This window comes from Lycium ferocissimum, chromosome 11 (assembly GCF_029784015.1).
Source record: "Lycium ferocissimum isolate CSIRO_LF1 chromosome 11, AGI_CSIRO_Lferr_CH_V1, whole genome shotgun sequence".
Lineage (NCBI taxonomy): Eukaryota > Viridiplantae > Streptophyta > Magnoliopsida > Solanales > Solanaceae > Lycium > Lycium ferocissimum.
The window spans coordinates 65951713-65976401 of record NC_081352.1 but is presented as its reverse complement, the minus strand read 5'-3'; the positions used below and the strand labels follow the sequence as shown (position 1 = coordinate 65976401).

General features: G+C 38.3%; 2 protein-coding genes and 1 long non-coding RNA gene across 3 annotated transcripts; 2 read left to right on the top strand and 1 right to left on the bottom strand.

Moving 5' to 3' along the window:
* Positions 1 to 3562: 3562 nt before the first annotated feature.
* On the bottom strand, positions 3563 to 5599 carry LOC132037956 (anthocyanidin 3-O-glucosyltransferase 2-like). Its single transcript, XM_059428670.1, has one exon. The coding sequence runs from the start codon at positions 5241 to 5243 to the stop codon at positions 3753 to 3755; it is 1491 nt and encodes a 496-aa protein (XP_059284653.1). The 5' UTR covers positions 5244 to 5599; the 3' UTR covers positions 3563 to 3752.
* A 7690-nt stretch (positions 5600 to 13289) lies between these two features.
* On the top strand, positions 13290 to 16329 carry LOC132038584 (uncharacterized). Its single transcript, XM_059429236.1, has 4 exons — positions 13290 to 13698; positions 13944 to 14997; positions 15471 to 15537; positions 15628 to 16329. The coding sequence occupies exons 1-4, from the start codon at positions 13290 to 13292 to the stop codon at positions 16327 to 16329; spliced, it is 2232 nt and encodes a 743-aa protein (XP_059285219.1).
* Positions 16330 to 19096: 2767 nt separating this feature from the next.
* LOC132036927 (uncharacterized) lies at positions 19097 to 23248 on the top strand. Its single transcript, XR_009409710.1, has 3 exons — positions 19097 to 19666; positions 20006 to 20483; positions 22498 to 23248. It is a non-coding gene; the product is annotated as an uncharacterized LOC132036927 (long non-coding RNA).
* Positions 23249 to 24689: the final 1441 nt, after the last annotated feature.

The following is a 24689-nucleotide window of genomic DNA, read 5'->3' as shown; positions in this document are numbered from 1 at the left end:
CACTACAAAAGAGCTTACAAACTCGTGCCTACGAATTGCTCGATAAAATGCCTAAATGAAGATTTTTATTGGCTATATGCTCAAAGTTGATCTCGAATTGTTCGTATCTTGTAGGAAGTCAGTTATAAAGTGTTTGAAGCTTATGGAAATGTGTATAACTCCAATCGATGAGGTATGTAGGGCTTTCTATTCTCTTTGTGGCATGACTAGATTTCAAATGACCTTTCATTGAAAAGTTGTTCCGCTAACTTGGATCGATCGCGTTCCATGATAATTGAGCTGACACATACTCATCTATGACTTGTACCAAATTATGGTCCACATCTCCTTTTGGCTATCGATTAAAAGACTTTCCGTTCAACTTGTGTCGATTATGTCCCAAAATGGTTAAGCTTACCCTTTTCTCATGACTAGCTTGTATTGAAGTACCTTTCACATTTCGTATCCCTCTTGTTTATCGAATGAAGAATGATATTAATTATGGTACTCTTCACATTAAAGTTGAGTTGATTGTACGTCCTTTAATTGAGTTAATCCTTATCTTCTTGTCTATTGCTCCAAGGTGACGAACCTCTCGTTGGCACACTCTTTCCGATAAAAGTTGTGTCGATCATATTTCATAAGAGACTTTGGCTTCGTGAATAATTCATAACAAGATGTTTCCTTGTACTTTTACTTCTTTGGCCTAATGATCAAATAATGATAAACGTAGCGACAATAATGATAGTCGGAGGATAACGACGATAGGTCACTCTGACTCTTTCCATGATATTTCTTCTGAGGTCAGTCTTTCATTGCACTTATATATATATATATATATATGTATTTATTTTCATTACCGAGCCGTGCTATAGTCGGCCGGGTAAGCACTTATATGTGCACTTAGACATGTTTCTTTCTTTACCGATCCGTGTTGTAGGCGGCTGGGTAGGCACGTAGCTGTGCACCTAGATGTATTTCTTTCTTTACCGAGCCGTGCTATAGGCGGCCGGGTAGGCACGTAGCTATGCATTGCCACTGATCAGTTGGGTAGAGATGATGTTATGATGATGAGCTCACCCCACAGAGGGATTTATTATTGTTATATGATATGATATATGCCTCCACAGTGAGGAATGACTTTACGGGCATGCATTTACATTTATGTCATGATAATGGTCGCCCTCAGTGGCCTCGTTCAGAGTTTCAGGTTGTCTCTACATCTTTTCCCAAGTTATCTGTATCTCTTATGCTTATGTTACGTTTATGCTTACTACCTTACATACTCGGTACATATTTCGTACTGACGCATTTTATGCGCTGTGATCATGCCCACAGGTACGATAGACGGATTGTTGTACCTTTCTCAGTAGGATACCAAAGTTCAGCAGGGATGTTCGCACTCCATTCTCTGGAGTTGCCGGTCGAATCATTAAATAGGATGCATTATATATATATATATATATATATATATATATATATATATATATATATATATATATATATATATATATAGAGAGAGAGAGAGAGAGAGAGAGAGAGAGAGAGAGAGTATGGCTATGGGTACATCGGGGCACCGTCCCGACCGCCGATGCATATTAGTGCTCTTAGAGGCTTACAGACTATCAGTCAGTGTACAGGTATTGTGTTTGGCTTTGTCGGCCTTCTCACTAGTTGTCTTTCTTGGTTGTGGCCTTGTCGGCCCTAGTTATGCATATATGTGTTGTTGGGCCTTTTTCTGTTTGCAGGTTGTTATGATATACTTCTTACAATTGTTATTCAGCGGCCTTGTCGGTCTATGATTCACGTTACAGAGTTCAGATATCACAGTTGGTTCGCTCGGCCCTTCGGGTGCCGGGTGCCGGCCACACCCCCCAAGGTTGGGGTGTGACATTAAAAGACAAAAAAACATTGAAAAAGTTAAAGAAACATTTATAAATTACATTATAAATAAATATTTTTATGTATAAAATATGTTTGGAATTTTATAAATGTAATGTCGGGTTGGTTTGATTCAGTTTGACTTTTTTTAGTTAAAACCAAACCAAACCAATAGTGTTCGGGTTTTTCTTTTTAAAACCAAATCAAGTCAAACCAAACCACTAATCGAGTTTTTTTCTCGGTTTGGTTCGGATTATCGGTTTGGTGCGGTTTGTGGGTTTGCTTTGTACACCCTACGTGGAGGTAAAGTAAGAATGTCTAGCAAATGCATATATGTGTGTGTGTGTGTGTATATATATATATATATATATATATATATATATGAATCAATAATCTATAGAGAGATATTTATAGCCTACTTCATCCTCCAGGATGCCAGCTAGTGTTTTATCAATGATATTTGGAAGATTTATTGCACAGTTCTGAAAGTGCACTATGCAAATTTGAGATCATTTCGCAAAGTTGAAGGACAAATTTGGACCCTTTTTGTGTTGAAGTGATGATTAAAGGAAAAACATGGCATTGCTTGCAGTTTAATAGGCTCACTGAAGAATTAACAAAGTAGGGTACCTATTTCTTTTCACTTAATGTCTTTTTTTTTTTTTTTGTTTTCTGTTCACGTAATTCATCTGCATAATATGAAAAAAAGTTAAGGAATCTTTTTAAGCACAACATCAAAATAAACTGTAAAATTTTTACACAAGAATTACATTTCTAAAATGAGAATGCAGTTGTCCTGAAGACCCAATCTATTTTCATCCAATTACCAATCAAACTGTGGAAGAAAATTGGAGTAAATATCTCAAAAGGCCATTCAACTATGAGAAATTATGTAGCAAAGTCACTGAACTTTGTTTTGTATCAATAGAGTCACCCAACTTAGGCCTTTTATCTTATAAAATCACTCAATCAAATTTGTCATGAAAAAACTCCTCCCTTAACATTTTGGGTTTGGGAAATAAGACCCTCTTCACATTATGAAGGGTGTAATAAACTCCCTTAATCTTAAATCAATGACTAGAAATGAATTGGATTATTGTATATATTTTTAAAACACAAGTAACTGCTAGTACTTACTTTGGGAAAATCTGTTAACTTTGAAGTATGGCATGTTACAAGGGATTATTCGTAGCTAGCTATGATAATAACCAAAGTATACTACTAAGATGGGGAAAATGATATGCCTAATGTTCTTTTAAATATGGCTGAAGGGATGTTACTTAGTCCACCAAAGTTCTATTTACCTGACGATGAAACTACTATTGCCTACCAGAACTTATGGAATTATACCTAATTTGCTATATCTACCGGCAACTTAAAAAAATAGGTTCTACTAATTATGAAAAGAGAGTTTAAAATAATCGTGATTTTTAATAAGAATTTGAATATGTAAATTATTATTATGTGTGTATTTGCATGCAATTCTTTTATTACTTCTAAAGGGTTTTGTTCTTAAGAAGTGCAGTGCTATTTCTGAAAATTTGATTCAAAGGAAGCAATAATTCAACTCATTTCTAGCCATTGATTTAAGATTAAAGGAGTTTATTATCTCATTCAAAATGGGAAGGGGATATTATTTCCCAAACCCAAAATGTTAAGGGGACAAAGTAGAGTTTTTTTAATAAGAAATTTAGTTGAGTGATTTTATAAGAGAAAAGCTCTAAGTTGAGTGACTTTATTGATATAAAACAAAGTTCAATGACTTCGCTACATAATTTTTCATAGTTGAGTGATGAGATATTTACTCAAGAAAATTGTTATTATAAGCACAAAATCCTCTATCCAATAGTCATGTGGCAATTTGCGAGAGACTCTATTTGTGATGCTGATTATTACTCCGTTTTGTCCATCACCTGCTTGATAAAACGTCCAACGGAGGTATATGAAGAGCCACCTTCCTTTAGCGCCAATCTGCTCTTCTCCTTCATGTCTTTCACTTTCACCCTTATTTCATTTTCAGGCTCCATTAGCTGCCTTATTGCTTTCTCTATCATCTCTGTTTTTACTATAACATTCGAGTTGTTCCCTCTGAGATCCTTCCTATAATCCATCTTAATCTCCATTGCCACCCCTAAATCCTTTACCAATTGAAATGCATTTGCTTGCTGCTCCGAATATATTGGCCACGTTGCCAGTGGCACTCCGAACCAAATACTCTCTAAAGTAGAATTCCATCCACAGTGTGACACAAAGCCGCCTACAGCACCATGAGACAATATTGCCACCTGGGGTGCCCATCCTATCACCTTTCCGGTTTCTTTCGTTCTTTTCAAGAACCCGTCAGGCAAAACATCTTCCGGGTTTTCATAGTCAACTGGAAAAACTCCATCTTTAGCCAAAGGCTTTTTTAGCGACCACAAGAACCGACATCCACTGTTCTCCAAAGCATATGCAATTTCCTTTATTTGCTCCTCATTGAAACTTCCTAAGCTTCCAAAGCAGAGGAACACTACTGATGAAGCAGGTTGATCATCCAACCAGTCCAAAATTTCCTGTTGAGACGAATCTTGATTGTTAACACAAAGGTTTAGCAAGGGTCCGGGCGTGTATACAAGTGGGATATTCTCGTCGAGGGAGAGAGATTTGACAGCATGAGATTCAAGTTCCAAGAAAGTGTTTATGATAATAGCTTTAGCTTCTCGAAGCCTTTTAGAAAGATCAAGGTACATCGTGGAACCACCTTCCTTGTCCAATGCTATAGATGGCAAACATTTAGCCGGAAATGGATTGATATGCGTTGCCACAGAAAGTTCTGCTTCAGGGTCATCCTTGTAATCTGTCACATCTTGGTCAAAATCATCCCTAAGACACTGCAAATGGAGTTGAAGACCAAGCATGGCAGCACTAGACGTGTAGAAAACATAAGTCGGGAGTCCAAATTCATTGGCTACGTCTATCATTGCAGTGCACATCATGTCAATAACAAGGCCCCCAAGACGAGTCGATCCTGAATTCAGGATTTCAGTCACGGAGTTTTTTACTTGAGGTTTATGACTTGAAATAAATGTGATGAAACTGTTAACGTTTGTGAGTAGCTGTAACATGGACTCGTCCTGAGGGAGTTCAACGAACTTCATTTGAGAGTTGTAGTTTTGGTTTGTCGAGACTGATTCGATGTAGGAACTGAGCTTGGTGTCGTAAGGTAGCTTGATTATGAGGACCGTAATCAAGAGATGTTCTTCTCTAGCTATTAAAAGCTTTGCCATCTCCAGTGTGGGTATTAGGTGGCCCATTCCAGGAACAGGAACGAAAACCAATTGTGTTTTCTTGGTTTCTTCCATGTTTTTTGCTTGAACAGGATATTGAAATTTGCTATGGCTCATCACTGGGACTTGATTTTGTACTCATTTTATGAGATGAAGATCTAAAGACTAGTGGGCACATGGAAGAGTTGTTAGATGGAGGGAAGACCAATAGACTTGGTGAGCAAGAATGGTAATGATGTCATGCCTTGGCTGGCAACTTATGAGTTATATAATAAATTAAGATTTTTTATTTTTATTTTTTTGTATTTAAAGCAAAATTTGACTCTTTCAGACACCAGTTTCTGCCTGCTTTTCTTGATAGAATAGTATTTTTGGAAAGGGGTCCATCATCTTTGATCTACCCTTTGGCGCATTCTTTGTTTTCATTCAATGTAAAGGTTGTTTAAACTATCAGGTCACTTTTAAGGTAATTATATGTAAATCTCTTAATAAACATTAATTGGTAATATGATAACTAACATGTTATCTAATGTTCAAATTCACTGGAAGTATAAAAGATTTTTACACTGTTAATATCTATAACTACTACATTTGTGTAATGTTCCATTAACCCCTCTTACGAATGTTGCAGTCGTGATACAAATGGAAGCAACATGTGAGTTCAAATTGCTCTAATGAGAACCCTATTACTGAGACTATACTTCTGAATGAACACTACATGAACCAGTACTGTGTATGCTACTAGACATTGATTTCCTTTTGCCCGTTCAATTGATAACCAGGATCTTCACCATCATTTCGGACCTCAATTCACTTGGACATAATCCGTTTTGGTTTTGATTTAATTTATTTACTAGATATCTTGCTATAGTAAATAGCTCCATATTGCAATTTAATAAAGATTTAGCGACAATTCAGTGTTGGATGAGAATATAGGATCATCATTTTGTCATGGAAATAAATAGGCATGTGTCTCATAGGAGCAATTGCTTAAGTTCAAAGGTGGCCCAACGGCTGGTTCCATGGATTCAACTAAACTCATTGCTTTCAACTCGAACCATGTGTACATATTAAAAAATTGAAATTTATACAGAGTTAAGTTATTGTTACTATACAGTATGGGAAGAATGTGACATCTTCTAAACTTCTATATCAAGTACAATACTCGGTGTATCAGTTTAAAAGAGTTAGATTTCCCTGGATGTTGAACATTCCTACAGACTGGCCAGAGATAATCAAAGTTCTAAGCAGTTACAAACCTACGCTATTCTATGCTAAGGTTTACTGGAACGTACCACCTACAGGGAGACTAAAATGCAATACAGATAGTGCAAGTAGATACAACCTTGGCAGAAGTTCTTATAGTTTCTCTTCAAGGGATAAAAGAAGGGATCTTATTTATGCTCAAGCTCAGAAGATCCACGATAGAAACTAAGCGTCCACCAAAACAGATAAGGTACCAGGTACCTTATCAGTTCCCTTAAGCCATAAAACAGAAGGTAAACAAGACACGATATTTACGTGAAAAACTCCTTACTCAAGGGATAAAACCACGACCTACCCTAGTAGGATTTCCAACATCACTAAACTGAGCAATGTTTCAGATTACAAGCTTTTGCAACCTAGGAATTAGACCACTAATCCCTCCCCTTACAATAACTCTATTGCAAGTACCTTCTTTGACTAACTCTAGTCAAACACCAAACTAATTCAGCTAACTCTAGCTGAATCGTCTAGCTGAATCATCACACCACTATGACTAAATCTAGCCAAGTGTTTATGTCACACCCCGATTCTGATAGGGCATGACGGGCACCCGACTCTCACCAGAGTCGAGCGAACCCTCAAACATTCGCTCTATCAAAACCAGTCATTTCAAAAACTTTTAAGAACATAAAACTTTTCCAAATAGAAATCATCTAAAATACATACCCTTTTAAAGTCCACAAATGACTCAACTGACATCACTTTGTCGACATCTCGACAAACATAACACAGGACACTGTCTGCAGAAGTCTTTAAGAAGTAAACAGAACATGATGAGTCGGACGGGGCCACGACATACCCATAATCATACATATCTATACATGACTCAGCACAGCTCCAGAATGAGGTGGAACTTGCCAATCCCAGCTGACGTCCAAGCATCCTAGATATACAATTAACCTGCCAAACAACCAGGGGCTGCGGCTATGAACGCAGCGTCCCCAGGCAAAAGGACGTCAGTACGGACAATGTACTGAGTATTTAAGGTGGTAACAAGTCATAATCATAATTTGACTTAGGAGAGAAGAAATCACTATCTAACTCAACACTTGCAGCCTCCGCTGGGAGAAACATAAATATGCACACGAGTCTCGACACAATCTTTAAGTAAATAATGCAATCCAACACACATGTCGCTTCCGACATGTTAACAGAATGGTCCCTTCGGACTGCCGCTTCCGGCTAGTATCACAATAGTCCCTTCGGACGGCCGCTTCCGGCATAATAATGATGGCCCCTTCGGGCAGCCGCTTCCGGCTTCATAATGATGGCCCCTTCGGGCAGCCGCTTCCGGCTTAATAATGATGGCCCCTTCGGGCAGCCACTTCCAGCTTCATAATATCACAATCATGTCAACACATACTCAATCCACAAATATCAATTTCAATCATATCATAAGTCACTAATCTATTCATCACAATCCAGTTATTAGCTTTAGTCTTTCATAAAAGTTATCAAATTTGTATCTCACTAGACTCAGGAGGACATACCTCCAGGTTTGAGGGTAGAATTGTTATGAAATTCTTACTACCTATATTCTACTCAATTTCATCTTATTGCCTTACCCAAAGAATAAATGATCATGTCAATACAAAAGGATAATACTATGGAATGTAAACATAAATCGTAAATGAAATGAAGTAGTAAAATCTCGCACCCCGGAGTGGTTTTGAAAATCAAACTTTATGTTTCCTTTAGTATAAAACTCATTTCCTCGAAATCGTTAGTAGAACCATATACACAACTCAACGTGGCACCTTATGGGTGTTCCCTTCGGAACAGAATAGGAGTACAATATCAATAAGCCATCACAAGAAGCATTTAGACCTTACTTGTCTAAGAATGGAATCATATGGGGTACATATAGAATGAATAGCAACAAGGATCATGCCAAAGGAAGAAAAGTTTGCCTTACATACCTGGAAGCTTACATTTCACTTTCCAACTTACTTCTTGCCTTGCAATCTACGTAAGATCATTCATAGTCTCATAATCTACATATAAAACCATTCATACTATTGTTAGGCCCATTGTTATATACTTATCCTAAGCCTCCAAATAAATCTTTCTAGAATCTGCCGAAATTTCGGCAAAGATCTCCTCTGTTTATATGCCTAGCTCGAAATCTCAATTCAGCAACCACCAACAACAACAACAATACCAACATCAAGAACAATATTATCAACACCATTATATTCCATAAAATATCCCACACGACATTTGTCCAATTTTTCCACCAACAAATCCACTATACGATTATTCTACAACTCTACTTCCGTAAATAAACTTATATCCATATCAATAGGGACAGATTCATACCTTATTCTCGCTAGTACCGCGATACCTCCAATATTTGCCTTGAATTCCAACCAAGATTCACCGCAATATGATAGTATAATCGCAACTACACGTTGTCCAAACTTAAATCCGGAGATTATACTTAATTCGCGTTAAAATTCTATGGACGGAAGTTGGAGGATTATTCTAGAGAATTTGGGAATTTTTTAGAAGTGTTGGGCTGAAAAATGAGGGGTAAAACCCCTCTTATAAGATGCCAAATCCGGGGGTCACTGTAGCAGTACTGTAGCACGCGTTTCTGTTTTGTCATCCTAACTTGTAACGTCCATAATTCTCCACTCCAATGTCGTATCGACGTGCCGCTTATTGCGTTGGAAACTAGACTCTATGAACTTCATTTTAGGCTTTTGAAACACATTAAAACTCCTTTATACTAGGAGATATTTTTTCTCCAAGTTGGGCCAAAATTACCCCTCATATTCTCTTCCAAGTTCCAACAAATTTAATTTCCTTAATCCACTTGCCCTTCAATCCGTCCATAGCTCACTATATGCACTTAAACCCTTATAACCATAATTTAAATACATATAAGCTCACATACCTCCTGAACGGTAACTCGAATCTCAACATACGAAACTACGGGGTGTAACATCCTTCCCCCCTTTAAAACATTCGTCCTCGAATGTTAAATTAAGATGAAACTTACTTCAAAGTATATATATAATCCACCCTTGTGCTCGTACTCAAGCTTACTTGCTTCCCCCCTTTAAGGTTTTATCTTATGGTATCACTGTATCCAGAGTATTCCATTAGAATCCGTAGTCATAGTCGTTTCGTTATGATCCTTAACATCGTTACCTTTTGCCACCACATGCCCGCTTATTTTCCCTTTATTTTTTCCTTAAGAGTATCGTCCTATGGTACCTTTCGAAACTCTAAATCTCATGTCCTTTCCTAAACTCATTTGCGTTTTTCATTTGTCAGCTTCCCTTTATTTGTCACCAATTGTTCCAGTTTCTTGAGCAACCATTTCCTCATTTCTTCTTATTGTATTTCCTTTTTCCATAAATACTATCCCATGTGATTATCTCTACTTCCTTGCTTCTTTCCACCCCTGGTCATCCTTTGCAGTCCATTTCTGTCCTTGGTCTTTTTCGGATCTCACTTCGATTTATTCTATTTAGTTTAACTCAACAATACTTTCGTAGCTCACCTTATGTCCCTACACTTTTATCCTTCCATTAGTATCGAAATAGCCTAATGTTGACTGCAGTTTTACCTTAACACTCTAACTTTCATTGCCTTGTACTTTCCCTCAATTCATCCGTAATATCGTGGCATATATCCTTCGCTTGTTATCCCACCTTTAGCTTCAACTCTTCACTTAGTCCTTTCCCTCATATTGTGTCACCTTATTATCAAAACCCTACTATTCCCCTTAATCTCAACTGAGCCATCTAAGAATTCCTTCTAGAGCAGTTCACAAGTATTAATTCAACATATTTCACTTACCATCTTGTCGCTAGGTTTCCCATTTCCCTTACTTCTGCAATGTACACATACTCACATGATTTAGCTTTGAGAGATTTTTAACAGAGCTTCCCTTGTAATTCTTACTATCCCAAACCTGCACACAGATCAGAAAGCAAGTCTAATGCCTCACAGGGCAACCGTAGAAATACAAACGATCCATAGTTAAGCTATACCAAATTCTTGTCATATATCAACACCAATAGACGGAAAACACACCTTTCTGATATGAGCACCTTACTAGTAACCTTAAAACCAAGCAAGCAATCACTTATCAATAATCAAAACATCTGGGGTTAGGACCAGGGATTTCATAACCTATGACATAGCTCTACGGCACGATCTAAGATAAGAAAGAAAGATAACCATCCTAGATGTCCTGTAGCCTCCTGTTTATAAATGTGGCGCGCTTCACACCATAAACAAGACTCTACTGGACACGACTTTACAGATAACCGCTAGGACGAACTGCTCTGATACCACTTTGTCACACCCCAATTCTGATAGGGCATGACGGGCACCCGACTTTCATTAGAGTCGAGCGAACCCTCAGACATTCGCTCTATCAAAACCTGTCATTTCAAAAACTTTTAACAATATAAAACTTTTCCAAATAGAAATCATCTAAAATACATACTCTTTTAAAGTCCACAAATGACTCAACTGACATCACTTTGTCGACATCTCGACAAACATAACACGAGACACCGTCTCGAAGTCTCTAGGAAGTAAATCGAACATTATGAGTCGGGACGGGGCCACGACATACCTATAATCATACATATCTATACATGACTCGGCACGAGCTCCGAATGAGGTGGAACTTGCCAATCCCAGGCTGACGTCCAAGCATCCTAGATATACACTTAACACCGCCAAAAATCGGGGGCTGCGGGCATGAACGCGGCTTCCCCAGGAAAAAGGACGTCAGTATGGACAATGTACTGAGTATTTAAGGTGGTAACAAGTCATAATCATAATTTGACTTAGGAGAGAAGAAATCACAATCTAACTCAACACCTGCAGCCTCCGCTGGGAGAAACATAAATATGCACACTAGTCTCGACACAATCTTTAAGTAAATAATGCAATCCAACACACATGCCGCTTCCGACATGTTAACAGAATGGTCCCTTCGGACTGCCGCTTCCAGCTAGTATCACAATTGTCCCTTCGGACGGCCGCTTACGGCCGTCGGCATAATAATGATGGCCCCTTCATAAAACCGCTTCCGGCAGCCGCTTCCGGCTTCATGATGATGGCCCATTCGGGCAGCCGCTTCCAGCTTAATAATGATAGCCCTTTCGGGTAGCCGCTTCCGGCTTCATAATATCACAATCATGTCAACACATACTCAATCCACAAATATCAATTTCACACTACTAAAAAAACTGGAATTTCCGACCTCAAAAAACCGACCTCAGTTGAGGTCGGAAAAAAACCGACCTCATGAGGTCGGTAAAATCGTAATAGTTAATTTTCAAATTTTTTAAAAATAAACCGACCTCATGAGGTCGGTAATATTGTATCAAAATTTGAAAAAATAAAGTACCGACCTCACTAGGTCAGAAATTTAATTGATGGTAAATATTTACCATCAATTATACTTTTATTATACTTTTATTTTTAATTTAAAGGAATACCGACCTCATGAGGTCGGTATGCATTAAATTAAAAATAAAATTATTAAATATACCGACCTCATGAGGTCGGTAATATTAGCTCTCTAAATAAAATTAAAAGAACCCCGATATATGAAACCCTTCTCTTTCCATTTCTATCTCTTTCCCTCTTAACGTTTTTCGGGTCTCTCTCTCTCTTGGTAAATTTATTCTTGGGTTGAGTTGTTAGAACCTAATACTCCATCGACGTTACCAACGATGCGAGTCACCGTCGTCGTCGTCCACACCCGGAACCACCGCTTTTTGTCTTCGGTTATCATCAACATTTGAGATTGGTTTTCTTTCTTTTCTTGGCTAAGAAATTTGTTCTTGGGTTGTGTGTTCTTGCAAACCCACTTAGAAATTACGCATGTTTCCTTGAGGTTCTTCGTTTTTTGTGTGTGTATGATTAATTTTTGGGGCAAATTTTCATGTGTTTGGTTATAAATTTTACGAATTTGTGATGGTTTCTTGATTCTAAGGCACATTTACCCAAAAGAGTACTTCAATCTCTTGCTCTCTAAGGTCCATATACCCTTGTTCTAGTGTCTTAGGTTTATGGTGCAAATTTTCATGGGTTTGGTTTGTAATTTTCTGAGTTTTTGATGACTTTGTCATTCTAAGGTCCATTTTAGCCAAAGGGAACTTATGACACTGAAATGTTGCTCCATAAGATTTATGTAATGTGGTATAGGGCAACTGGTGACTTGGGTCTCCGTTGAAGATTTAGTAAATTTTTCCTAGTCTGAAGCTTTAAGTTGATTGTTAGGGCAACTGGTGCTTTAGGTTTTGAACATTGAATTAAATTATTCATTGAATTTGTTCTTTAACAATTTCATGTTTGGTGTTATTTGTGTAGATGGAATCTCGTAGTTGGATGTATAATAGGACAAACGACCGTCGAGGGGGATGAGGCAAGAATTTGTAGACGGTGTTGATGCTTTTGTTGACTATGCAATGACACTTGAAACTTTTCAAATTCATGGCTTCGTTAGGTGCCCTTGTGTAGTATGTCAATGTAGGAATTACGAGACACCAGAGATTGTTAGGCTTCATCTCTATAAAGACGGGTTTCAAGAAAATTATACAGTGTGGACTAGTCATGGAGAAACGGATAGCAGTTTTGGTAGATTTCAAAACTTTGTTGTTGGTGAAAGTAGTAGGGCGGTGCAACCTAATGTCGAAAATTCTAGAATGCACGACATGGTTCAAGATGCTTATGGGATACATTCCGAATTTGAATCCGGTAATCATGATGAAGAAGCTCCAAATGAAGAAGCTGGTCGTTTTTTTGAACAGTTGAAGAATGCTAGTCGGCCTTTATATGAAGGGAGTCCCCACTCTCAATTGTCTATTCTTTGTTAGATTATTAAGCATCAAAGCAGATTGGAATGTTCCTCAAGGTGCAATGGATGCTGTGATTGGCCTTATACATGAATTAGTTGACCCGAAATTAGAGATACCTGAAAATTACTATAAGGCAAAAAGATTAGTGTCTAAGTTAGGACTCTTGTCGATGAGAATTGATTGTTGTGAAAATGGGTGCATGTTATACTATAAAGGTGACAACGGTCTAGAATGTTGTAAGTTTTGTGGAAGACCTCGTTTTAAGCGGACTCGTAGCGGGAAGAGGGTTGCCGTTAAGGCGATGCATTACTTACCTCTTACACCAAGGTTAAAGAGGTTGTATGCATCAAATAGCTCCGCTCCTCATATGAGATGGCACAGTGAAAATAGAAGGCCGCCTGGTGTTATGTGTCATCCATCAGACGGAGAGGCTTGGAAGCATTTTGACGCAACATATCCAGACTTTGCGGGTGAACCACGAAACATTAGGTTGGGTTTATGTTCAGATGGATTCGCTCCACATTACATGTTTCTGCTGCACCATATTCTTGCTGGCCGGTTTTCTTAACACCGTATAATCTTCCACCTGAGTTGTGTATGACTAGTCCATATATATTCCTTAATTGCATCATTCCTGGCCCACGTAATCCAAAAGTTTTAATTGATGTATACTTGCAACCTTTGATTGATGAGTTGAAAATATTGTGGCTTGAAGGGGTTGAGACGTTTGACGTTTCTCTTAAGCAGAATTTTAATTTGCGGGCCACCTTAATGTGGACTATTAATGATTTTCCTGCCTACGGGATGTTGTCCGGGTGGATGACTGCTGGAAAGTTAGCTTGTCCTTACTGCATGGAGAATACTAAATCGTTCACTTTAAAACATGGCAGAAAAAATTCATGGTTTGATTGTCACCGTCAGTTCTTGCCAATGGATCATGAGTTTAGGAGTATGAAAAATGCATTTAGGAAGAACACAATTGAACAAAACTATCCACCTCCAAGACTTTCAGGAGAGGAAATTTGGGAGAGGGTTGAGAACCTTCCAAAAGTTACTGAAGAACCACCGTACAAGTTCGATGGGTATGGGGTTTCGCATAACTGGACCAAACAGAGCATATTTTGGGAGTTACCATATTGGAAGGATAATCTTCTCCGGCATAATCTTGATGTCATGCACATTGAAAAAAATTACTTTGACAATTTGTTCAACACAGTGATGGATGTCAAGGGCAAGACAAAAGATAATCCAAAGGCTAGATTGGACGTACAGGAATATTGTAGGCGTAGAGAGTTATGGTTGCAGGACAAACGGAACGGGGTCTTCAAGCCTAAGGCTAGTTATTCATTCACAATGGATCAGAAGAGAAAGATTTGTGAATGGGTTGAGAACTTGAAGATGCCTGATGGGTATGCATCAAATTTGGAAAAACGTGTTGATATGGCGCAAGGAAGGTTACATGGGATGAAAAGCCATGATTGTCATGTGTTCATGGAAACTTTACTCCCTATTGCATTTAGTGGCTTGCCTACCCGAATTTGGAAGCCTATGACAGAAATTAGTTTGTTCTTCAAAGACTTGTGTTCCAGCACGTTGAGGGTAGACAACTTGGAACGGATGCACCTGAATATTCCTGTAATAACAAGTAAGTTGGAGAAAATTCTTCCCCCGGGGTTCTTCGATGTGATGGAACATCTTCCAATTCACCTTGCGGAGGAAGCCCAACTCGGAGGCCCCGTTCATTGTCGTTGGATGTATCCCTTCGAGAGGTAATAGGTGTAAATTTTTATTTATTTGTCTCTACCTGTTTATTTAAAGAAATTCGGGCTTAACATAATATTATGCAGAACAATTGGCAAGTCTAAACGGGGTATCAAGCAGAAACATAGAGTTGAAGGCTCAATTTGCGAAGCCTATCTTGCTAAGGAAACAGCTCATTTCTGTTCTTACTACTTTGGGGATGATGTGCCATGCTTGCGAAACGGACCCAATCGACATTATGAAGGAGGTGAGAATGATGCTTTAGCGAAGCCGATATCAATCTTCAATCGACCTGGTTTAGGTTCAAAAAAAAAAACGTACAAGAGAATTTAATGATATGGAGTCTAAATCGCATCACTACATGTTTTGCTTTGAATTGCCCGGAAGTTCAACGATATTATGAGTAAGTTGTTATTCTTTTGCCTCTGCATATCCAAGTACAAGGCATAACAACTAACTCAAACTCCATTTTGTCGGACAGTTACTTCGTGCATTTAAATGGCGTTGAAAAAGTGTACGATCAGTTTGGGAAGTGGTTTAACGATTATGTAAGTGGTACAACCTTTTCACAAGAATAACATAATTTAAAAAGTGCACATTTTATTATTGCTAACTAACTATTTCTTAACTATTAATAGGTTTACAATACAGAATATGGTTACCATGACCAACTTTTAAAGGACATATCATGGGGACCCGGTCTGGTCTATTCTATGGACAAATATGTGGTAAATGGTTTCAAATTTACTACCGAAGAACGATCTAAGCATATGAAAACTAACAACAGCGGGGTTTGGGTTAAAGGTGGGGATGGGAACCAAGCGGGGGTCGATTATTATGGTGTAATTAAGGAGATCCTAGAACTGGAGTACTCTGGTGGTGGCAAAAAAAGTATTGTACTTTTTCGGTGCAAGTGGTTTGATCCAACTGCAAATAGAGGTACAAGGGTACTCAAGCAGTATAACATCATAGAAGTAAACCACACGAGGGAGTATGCGGCTTATGATCCTTTCATTATTGCACAAAATGTTAGACAGGTGTACTATGCTCCTTATCCCTTGCGTCCAGATAAGTCTGCTTGGTGGGTGGTAATTAAAGTCAAGCCTGTGGGTCGAGTGGAAGTGGAGAATGTGTTACCAGTTGCGTTCCAGGCTGACGACATATCAATTGTTCACCAAACAGTTGACAATGAGTTAGAAGATGATTTAGAGCATGCAGAACACATATTAGAAGAAATAAATACAGAAGAAATTAATGCAGAGGTGAATGAATGTGATAATGAAGACGAAACGACTGATGAGGAAGAATGGTCCGAAGAGGGAGATGGGGATGAGGATTAATAGCAATTAGTAAGTATTTTTTTTAATACTTCCATATATTCTTTAGCTTATTTTGAAATTAGCTCTCTTGTATAAGTGTGGTCCCTTGTATCCACCCATAAACTTCCAAAAAAGCTATGAAATAAGCCAAGAAGCCCAACCAAAAAGTGTCTGTAAGTTGAATACAATTGAAATCTTGTATGCGTGAATTAGGCCCGTAATGTGCATACCAAATGCTGGTTCTAATACATCAGCTTGTATATGATTTTCCATATCATTTGCTATTTCTTCTGTTTGTTAGTGTAATCGATATTTACTAGGAATTATTCAATAAATTTCTATTGCTCAATAAATAAATTTCTTCTTGCTACTTCGGGGTCGGGATTGATAACGAATAAAGGTTTTAAAGGATCCTTTGGGGAAGCGGTACTCAATTTTCGGCAAAGGTATTTATTTCCGAAGCGTGTAGCTAAATATGAATTTCGTAGAACAATGCCAAATTTTCTCAAAAGAAATCAAAAGTTCCTTGGAATAACAAAACAGTTGCAATAATCCATATTGTCTGAATTTCCTTCTTCCATGATGAACTAGTTGTCCCAAACTGTTTCTTATGTTAAATTATAAGCTTGAATCACATCATTTCCTAGACTAAGATCTGTGATACTAGCTTTTCCTGATATTGTATTAATTGTGAACCAATGCTGCACCATCTTATCCCCTAAGAGCTCCATTTAGATCATTAAAGGATTGCATTTGTGTTTGGAATAGGCAATGTTCCAGTGCAAGTTTTGACTACCTAGTACCTTACTTCTGTTTGTAGATCTAGATGAAGTGCATTACTAAGTTTCTTGTTGTTGTTTGTGTAGTTGCCTTAGGATTTAGCACAACTCTGTGCCGCTGCATCTTCCGAGGCCTGCACTTTAGAGTTAGCACTAAAGCATGCACTTGTTGCTTCGTGTAGCCGCATCATTCAAGCCATGGTGTTGCTTCTGTACTTGACTCGCACCACTCTTGGCCTCCTTATTTGCACCTTATTACCTGTTTCCGGTACCTTAGTGCTAACTATACCATTAGGTACGCTCCTCGAGTATATTTCGAACTTCATCATTCAACTCTGTGCCAAACATATTTCGAAATGGCATTCTCGATGGCTCTTCGTTGCAACAACTTTATGCTCATAATCCACCTTGTTCTCTCTATTAATTTGTCCCTCTTCCAAGTCTTCTTCAACTTGTTTACTCCATAATTTCCTTTCCAAACCAGAAATAGAAGGTGTGTCATGGCAAGATTGATTGTGTTGCGACCAGTTCTTCATTAGTCTTTGTTCCACCTGATACTCGTCACCTATAAGTTTAAGACAACTTTATTATTGTTTCAAGGATCCATTTAACTGAGAATATCTATGTAAGGAAAAAAAAATTGAGCTACAAAAAGATGAAAAACAGATTCCCACACTTTTAAAATTGATAAATTTTGCCTTATAAGGCAAACTTTTGTTATACCTTAAGGAAAACTTACGCCTTATGGGGCATACTTTTAGTTATGTTTTATGGGACACACTTTTAGCTAAGGCATTACTAAAAGTTTCCCTTGAAAAGTTAAAAAAAAATATATATATGCTTCAAGGAAAGTCGCCCCTCCGCGGACTTTTAGTTGTGTTCAACTAAAAGTCTTAATCGGAGGGGCTTTGAATGACAACTTTTAGTTGTGTTCAAGTAAAAGTCTTTTAGTCGAGAATATCTATTTGAAAAAAATTCTTATATATATATATATATATATAGGGGCGGATATATATATTTTACGTTGTGTTTAAGTAAAAGTAAACTGCCGGAGGGCGGACTTTTAGTTGTGTTTAATACTTTAATGTCCTTGAGGATGCATGCCTTTCAACATGGTACTCTAGTATGGGCCTCTGTTCGGTTCCCATTTATGTCCTTCCATTTATTGGATCTTTTCTCTTTTTGTGACGGAAAAATCCGGGTTGGCCCTTTTCTCGCAAGACTAATGAATTCAAACTACCTAATTCATTCTTTTTTGCACTTCACTTCACTTGTGAGTAGTTGAATACTAAGATCCAAAGTTGTATTTGGACCTTAGGTTGATAAGCAAGAATTTGCCGACAATAGCATAATTGCCTCCTATAGCAATTCACATGGGAAGAATGGAAGAATGAATCGAAATTAAAGCCCATTTTTTAATTTTGTCATCGTAAACAACGGCACACTATATTGAGAGTAAATGGTGCATTGTATTAAGAGTGACTTTGAACGATCTTCGCTTAGGCCAACAAGTAACAACCCTTGCGTATAATATTTGGTGTGCCACATATTACAGGAGTTATTTGCTTTGATTTCAATCTTACACATCTTGAAGACGTGAATTTGTTTCATGATGAGTGATGATCAAACGAGAAAAAAGAGGCCATAAAGAAATAAAGGAAGAAATGAAAGGTTTCAATGTTTCTAAGGTTTCAATGTTTCCTTTCTGTTTGTCTTCATTTCCATGTAACAAGAGGCAAATAGTCTAAGTGTGGTATATAGGAGGTTGACAACCATTGATCATGTACCAGAGCTGCACATTTACTTGAGAAGTAAAAATCGATTGTGGAGAAATCCTTTACATTGCCAATCACCTTTCCACTATCCAACACCTTAATGACATGATTTGTTTCTATAATTTGCTTGTTTAAACTTTGATTTTTGACATTATGGTTTCCTTTTACCCGCTTTCACATATTTGTTAAATAGGCAAATTATTTAAAGAAATTTTGAAGCTATCCCTTTTCTATTTATTTATATTTGCGATACTTACATTTATTATTGTATAGATGGCAAGTGAAAAGAGGGGTAAGAAAACAAAGAAGGCTAAGGAGACGGGGGTTCCCCGAGACCACCGAAAAACCTTGCGATTAGAGATAGAAGCCCGTCGCCATGTCTCCCACCACGCGGCGCTCCATTGCCTCATGATCCCCTCATGAATGGCATTGCATATAGTCTTCGACCTCCATACAGCTTTGGTCGGCCCTATATGTCTCCACGCCAGGCATTTACTGAGGTGCCTCCCCAGAGCCCCTCGATGTCCACACCAGGTTATGCTACCCCACAGGGCTTCACTCGGTATACTCCGGGTCTCGCAGGGCTTCGTCTAGTGGTACTCCGACGGCCACTCCTAGCCCGACTGCATCACATCACTCTTCATCATCTACTGAACAGTATGAGATTACGGGTCCTGACCTTCGAGAAAGTTGTTCTGTGCCTCACACTCCTGCTGCGAATGACTTACCTCGAGGTGTAAGTGCTCCACAGCTTGAATCTTATGATTCATCAGGGCGACTCATCATTGAGCCTGCGGGATACGGGTAATTTTTTTTTTCTTCGACTTTTATTTTTCATAAAGTCCCTTAGGCATGATGCCTAGGGCTGATTGACATATATTTTCTTCAAAGCAAAACAAATAAAGAAGCTTTACTAAGTGTTTAATTTTATATTTTTGATAGTTGGTTACCGGACAAAGCTTCAACTATCCTTACAGATGAGATACAAAAACTATTTAAAGACTCACCTACTTGGGGCCAGATGTCACCAAATCGCCAGAGACAGATCTATTATGCCTTTAAGGTATATGCTTATTTTTATTTAAACAATCCACTTATATTGATCGATTCGTTATTAATTAACTCATTTACTTTTCGTTGCAGGAAAAATGTTACTGGCGCCCGGAACATGAGAAGCAGCTAAGTCAAAACTTCAAGAAGAAAGCTCAGCGCTTACTATGTGACATGTTAGGAAGAGTTCGTAAATCTCACAAGAAGCCTAAGTGGATCCTTCCTGAAAATTATAACAAGCTACTTCATTACTGGGCAACGATGAAAGATTCTTACAGGCGAGTGACATAGGGAAGAAGGCTAGAAATTCAACGAAGGGTGGCTCCCTACACACTAGTGGGGCTATGAGTCAAGAGGCCGTGAGGAGGAATCTGGCAAGTCTACATTAACTCTACTTGAAGGATTGTGAATTGACTTTTTCTTTATGTCTTATCAATTTATTATTTTGCAGGAACTAAAACGGGGGACGCCAGTGCCTCAAGATGAGGCGTTCAAGATCACTCACGTGAAGAAGAAGGCAAACGCTAATGATCCAGATCACTGGTGTGAGGAACGGGCTAAGCAGACCTACGTAAGCTTCTATAAATTTTTCATATTTTGTTTGTTAGATTACGAAGCGGGGATCCGGCTCCTATCTCATTTTTATGCTTGATCTTTATTTTTGGTTTTATAAGGAATGTGATTGTTTGAAGTCATTATAATAGAGTTCGTTTGTTTCCACTCCTTTTAAGACTGAAGAGCATTTTTTTTTTTTTTTGGGTAAATAAATGATTTTATTGATACCAAGTAATAGTTACAAAACCAAACGGGCGGACCACTTGTTTCTCACATCAAAACCAAACACATTCTAGACTCTACGGTTCTAACGAGTCTAGTTCTAGGCATAGACACTAGGCGACCACTACTTCATACATATTTGGCGGCGATTACAAAAAACAAAGTCCGGTGACTACACCTAGCTAAGACAATACATAGATAAATTCTATCGGCTTGCTAGGTTGCATCCGATTGTCAAACTACATCATTTTCTCTCGCATCGGTGACTTGTTATGGCATAGGATTCGAAAATTTGGGACAATGCGGTTGCCATTTCCTCCTTCTTCTACCTCTAATATGCGGATGGACGACAATCTCTTTGTTGGCGCTATTATCAAATTATATAAAGCATCTTCTCCACAACTCAAACCGCCATCGAAGCGGCGTGAGAATAATCGGCGGTTGGGCGGAGGTCTCCCCGTAAGCAAGTGTGTCCCTTGCTTTTTCCTCGTTAAGGCACGATCTTACATCCGAAATTCTAGACTTAGCTTTTTCGTCGGTGAACCGCATATCTTGACATTCAATCTTCTAGACTTACTCGTCATCCGAAATCAACATTCCACCATGTATCATGGCATCAACGGTGCCACATCTTTTCTCTGAGGGCAATTCAACAAACTTTGAAGTTGCACTACCAGGGCTATCAATGTCCTCAACTTTCACCTCAGTCTGCTCATTTTCATGTATATTAGCCCCTTTCTCTCCAATAAAATCGTCAGGTATATCAACTAGCAAAGGAGCAGGTATAGAAGCTATATTAGAAGTACATAGTGCCTTGATCTTCATGAGAATTAGCGTTGCAATCCTTTGGTGGAGAACACGAAGCGGATGGAACAAGTTTCGAGTATTTTCGAGTCCGAGTTCAATGTCTTCGCTTCATTCTCAAGTGAATCAATCTCGGCTTCGCTTTTTCTAGGGCCTTAGTAATATCACTCTTCCACACTAGCAACTTGTTAGCTGCGCTTGATCTCATAAAACCGAGTCCACGAAATTTGGGTCCTCGATTGTAGCAATTCGGTGATTGAAGAGTTCAAATGGGAAATTTTAGCAAGATCCCAATCCTCTAAGTAAAAACACGATCCCTCGAGTAATACGGGAGACAACGGTGGGTGAGCCACATAAATTACCAACATCTTTGATCAATGTTTGTTGTCTTGACTAGTTGTTTATCCTCAAGACCTGTTATTAACATAGCATGGACAAAAAATGTGAATTAGATGCTACTTTCCGAGCCAAGCACAAACAAATTGTGAATGATTTTTTCTTTTCTTAATCTCTTATACAGAAGGGGTTGAATTGTCTAACTATCCGGGTGTTAAAACTGCAAACTCATAATTTCAGACCAGCCCACTTAAAAAGAAAAGACATCCTATTTGCACAACAACATTTTTAAGGCACAGTCACTTTTTAAAAACTTTGTATCTGGTAGTTAGGCGAGGTTTCAACATTAAAAATGCAGACTCTGGAATATGTTAGATGGAAAGAGGAAATGCTAAAAAAGTAAAAGTCATAATTTTCCTTTTTGTGGCTTCAAACATGTAGTATACTCTAACGATTTGAATAATATGTCATAAAACTCTCAAAACGGTACCGAGTTGCTTATTGAAATAACTTTGTGGCTTCAAACATGTAGCTTTTGATGTGCGACGGGTATACTCAAACGATTTGAAGAATATGTTTTTTTAGGTGGTTGTTTACTAAATGTTTGATTGTTTTTTCTTGTCCTCTCGAAATTTAAGTTGGTTGCTAATGTTACCTTTTTATTTCAGAATCAATATCAACATTCAAAGGCGGAGTTTCTTCGTACTCAACCACCCAACACAGAGCTGACACAAGAACAAATGGAGGAAAGGTGGCTTGAGAGTGTTGGTGGTCCCACTAGGTTTGGCACAGCTTACGGAATGCCACATCGTGCATTTCGTCGATGCCACCCCTGGAAGGCCTACATTCTTCCAATACCGAGTCGTTCGATAGAGTGAGTGCTATGGCCATGGAGCAAAAGATTGCTGAGCTATCTAGCCAGCTACAGGCCTCAGAGGAAAGGGAGAGGCGGAGGGACATGCAGTTTGACGGTATGAGGGCCCAATTGGACGCTATACTTGCTTCGAGGGGGATTCCCTCGTGTCCTGATGATGCTCGTAACCCCCATACTCAATCTAGTGGTGCGGCTGATGATGGGACTCATGTGTCAAACACACAAAGGCATGTTTGAATGTTAATGTTGTGGTGGATTTGTGGATTTGCGAGGGGTGAACTAGTCTAATGTTGTAGACTAACTTAGTGTAGACTAGTTTAATATTTTGTGGATGTTTAGGACTCTTGAAGTAGTTTAATGTTGTTTTGATGTTTGCGAAGGTTGAAGTAGCTTAATTAATGTCTCTTGTGAATGTTTGATTGACGTTTTTATTCAACTTTGAAGTAGTTTCGAATTGAATTTGATGTTTTGGTGGTTGTAATATATGTGTTGTAATAGTAGCTTATTGTTTTATGTATTTATAGTAGTTTGGTGTATTGTTGGCAGCTATTTGAGCTGGTTTTAATTGAAAGTAAAATTATTTTCATCTTGACAGGGGGCAGCTGGAATAACAGCCAGGTGCTATAATTTTTTTTGCAGAATACCGACCTCACGAGGTCGGTATTCTGGAAAATTTTCCAGGGAATTGCAAATTACCGACCTCATAAGGTCGGTATTCTGGAAAATTTTCCCAGGAATTGATTATTACCGACCTCATGAGGTCGGTTTTCTGCAAAAATTTTCAGCGAATTGCAAATTACCGACCTCATGAGATCGGTATTCTGGAAAATTTTCCCAGGAATTGCAAATTACCGACCTCATGAGGTCGGTATTATGCAAAATTTTCCCACTGCTTCCAAATTACCGACCTCATGAGGTCGGTTATCTGTAAAATTTTCGCAACTTAACGACCTCATGAGGTCGGTATTCTGGAAAATTGGACGGCAGAAATCTAAAAGAATATATAAATTCATATAACTTACCGACCTCATGAGGACGGTAAACTAATATCATTATATTATTAATATAATTTACCGACCTCACGAGGTCGGTACTTTATATAATTAATTAATTATAATAGCCGGCTAAAAAATATTACCGACCTCATGAGGTCGGTATTTTGCGAATCATGAGGTCGGTAATAATTCCGACCCACTCTTTTCCGACCTTCAATCGAGGTCGGTTTTGAGGTCGGTTTTTTCCGAAAACCGACCTCATGAGGTCGGAAATTTCCCTTTTTTTAGGTCGCAAAATCCAGTTTTTTTAGTAGTGTCAATCATATCATAAGTCACCAATCCATTCATCACAATCCAGTTATTAGCCTTAGTCTTTCATAAAAGTTATCAAATTTATATCTCACTAGACTCAGGAGGACATACCTCCAGGTTTGAGGGTAGAATTGTTATGAAATTCTTACTACCGATATTCTACTCAATTTCATCTTATTGCCTTACCCAAAGAATAAATTATCATGTCAATACAAAGGGATAATACTATGGAATGTAAACATAAATCGTAAATGAAATGTAGTAAAATCTCGCACCCCCTTCGGAGTGGTTTTGAAAATCAAGCTTTATGTTTCCTTTAGTATAAAACTCATTTCCTCGAAATCGTTAGTAGAACCATCTACACAACTCAACGTGGCACCTTATGGGTGTTCCCTTGAACAGAATAGGAGTACAATATCAATAAGCCATCACAAGAAGCATTTAGACCTTACTTGTCTAAGAATGGAATCATATGGGGTACATATAGAATGAATAGCAACAAGGATCATGCCAAAGGAAGAAAAGTTTGCCTTACATACCTGGAAGCTTAAATTTCACTTTCCAACTTACTTCTTGCCTTGCAATCTACGTAAGATCATTCATAGTCTCATAATCTACATATAAAACCATTCATACTATTGTTAGGCCCGTTTGTTATATACTTATCCTAAGCCTTCAA

Coding starts and splice junctions, on each gene's coding strand:
- LOC132037956 (XM_059428670.1), bottom strand. CDS start 5,243: ATGAGCCATAGCAAATTTCAATATCCTGTTCAAGCAAAAAACATGGAA.
- LOC132038584 (XM_059429236.1), top strand. CDS start 13,290: ATGGATGCTGTGATTGGCCTTATACATGAATTAGTTGACCCGAAATTA. Junction 14,998..15,470: donor TGGATGTATCCCTTCGAGAG/GTAATAGGTGTA, acceptor TTTGTCGGACAG/TTACTTCGTGCATTTAAATG. Junction 15,538..15,627: donor GGAAGTGGTTTAACGATTAT/GTAAGTGGTACA, acceptor AACTATTAATAG/GTTTACAATACAGAATATGG.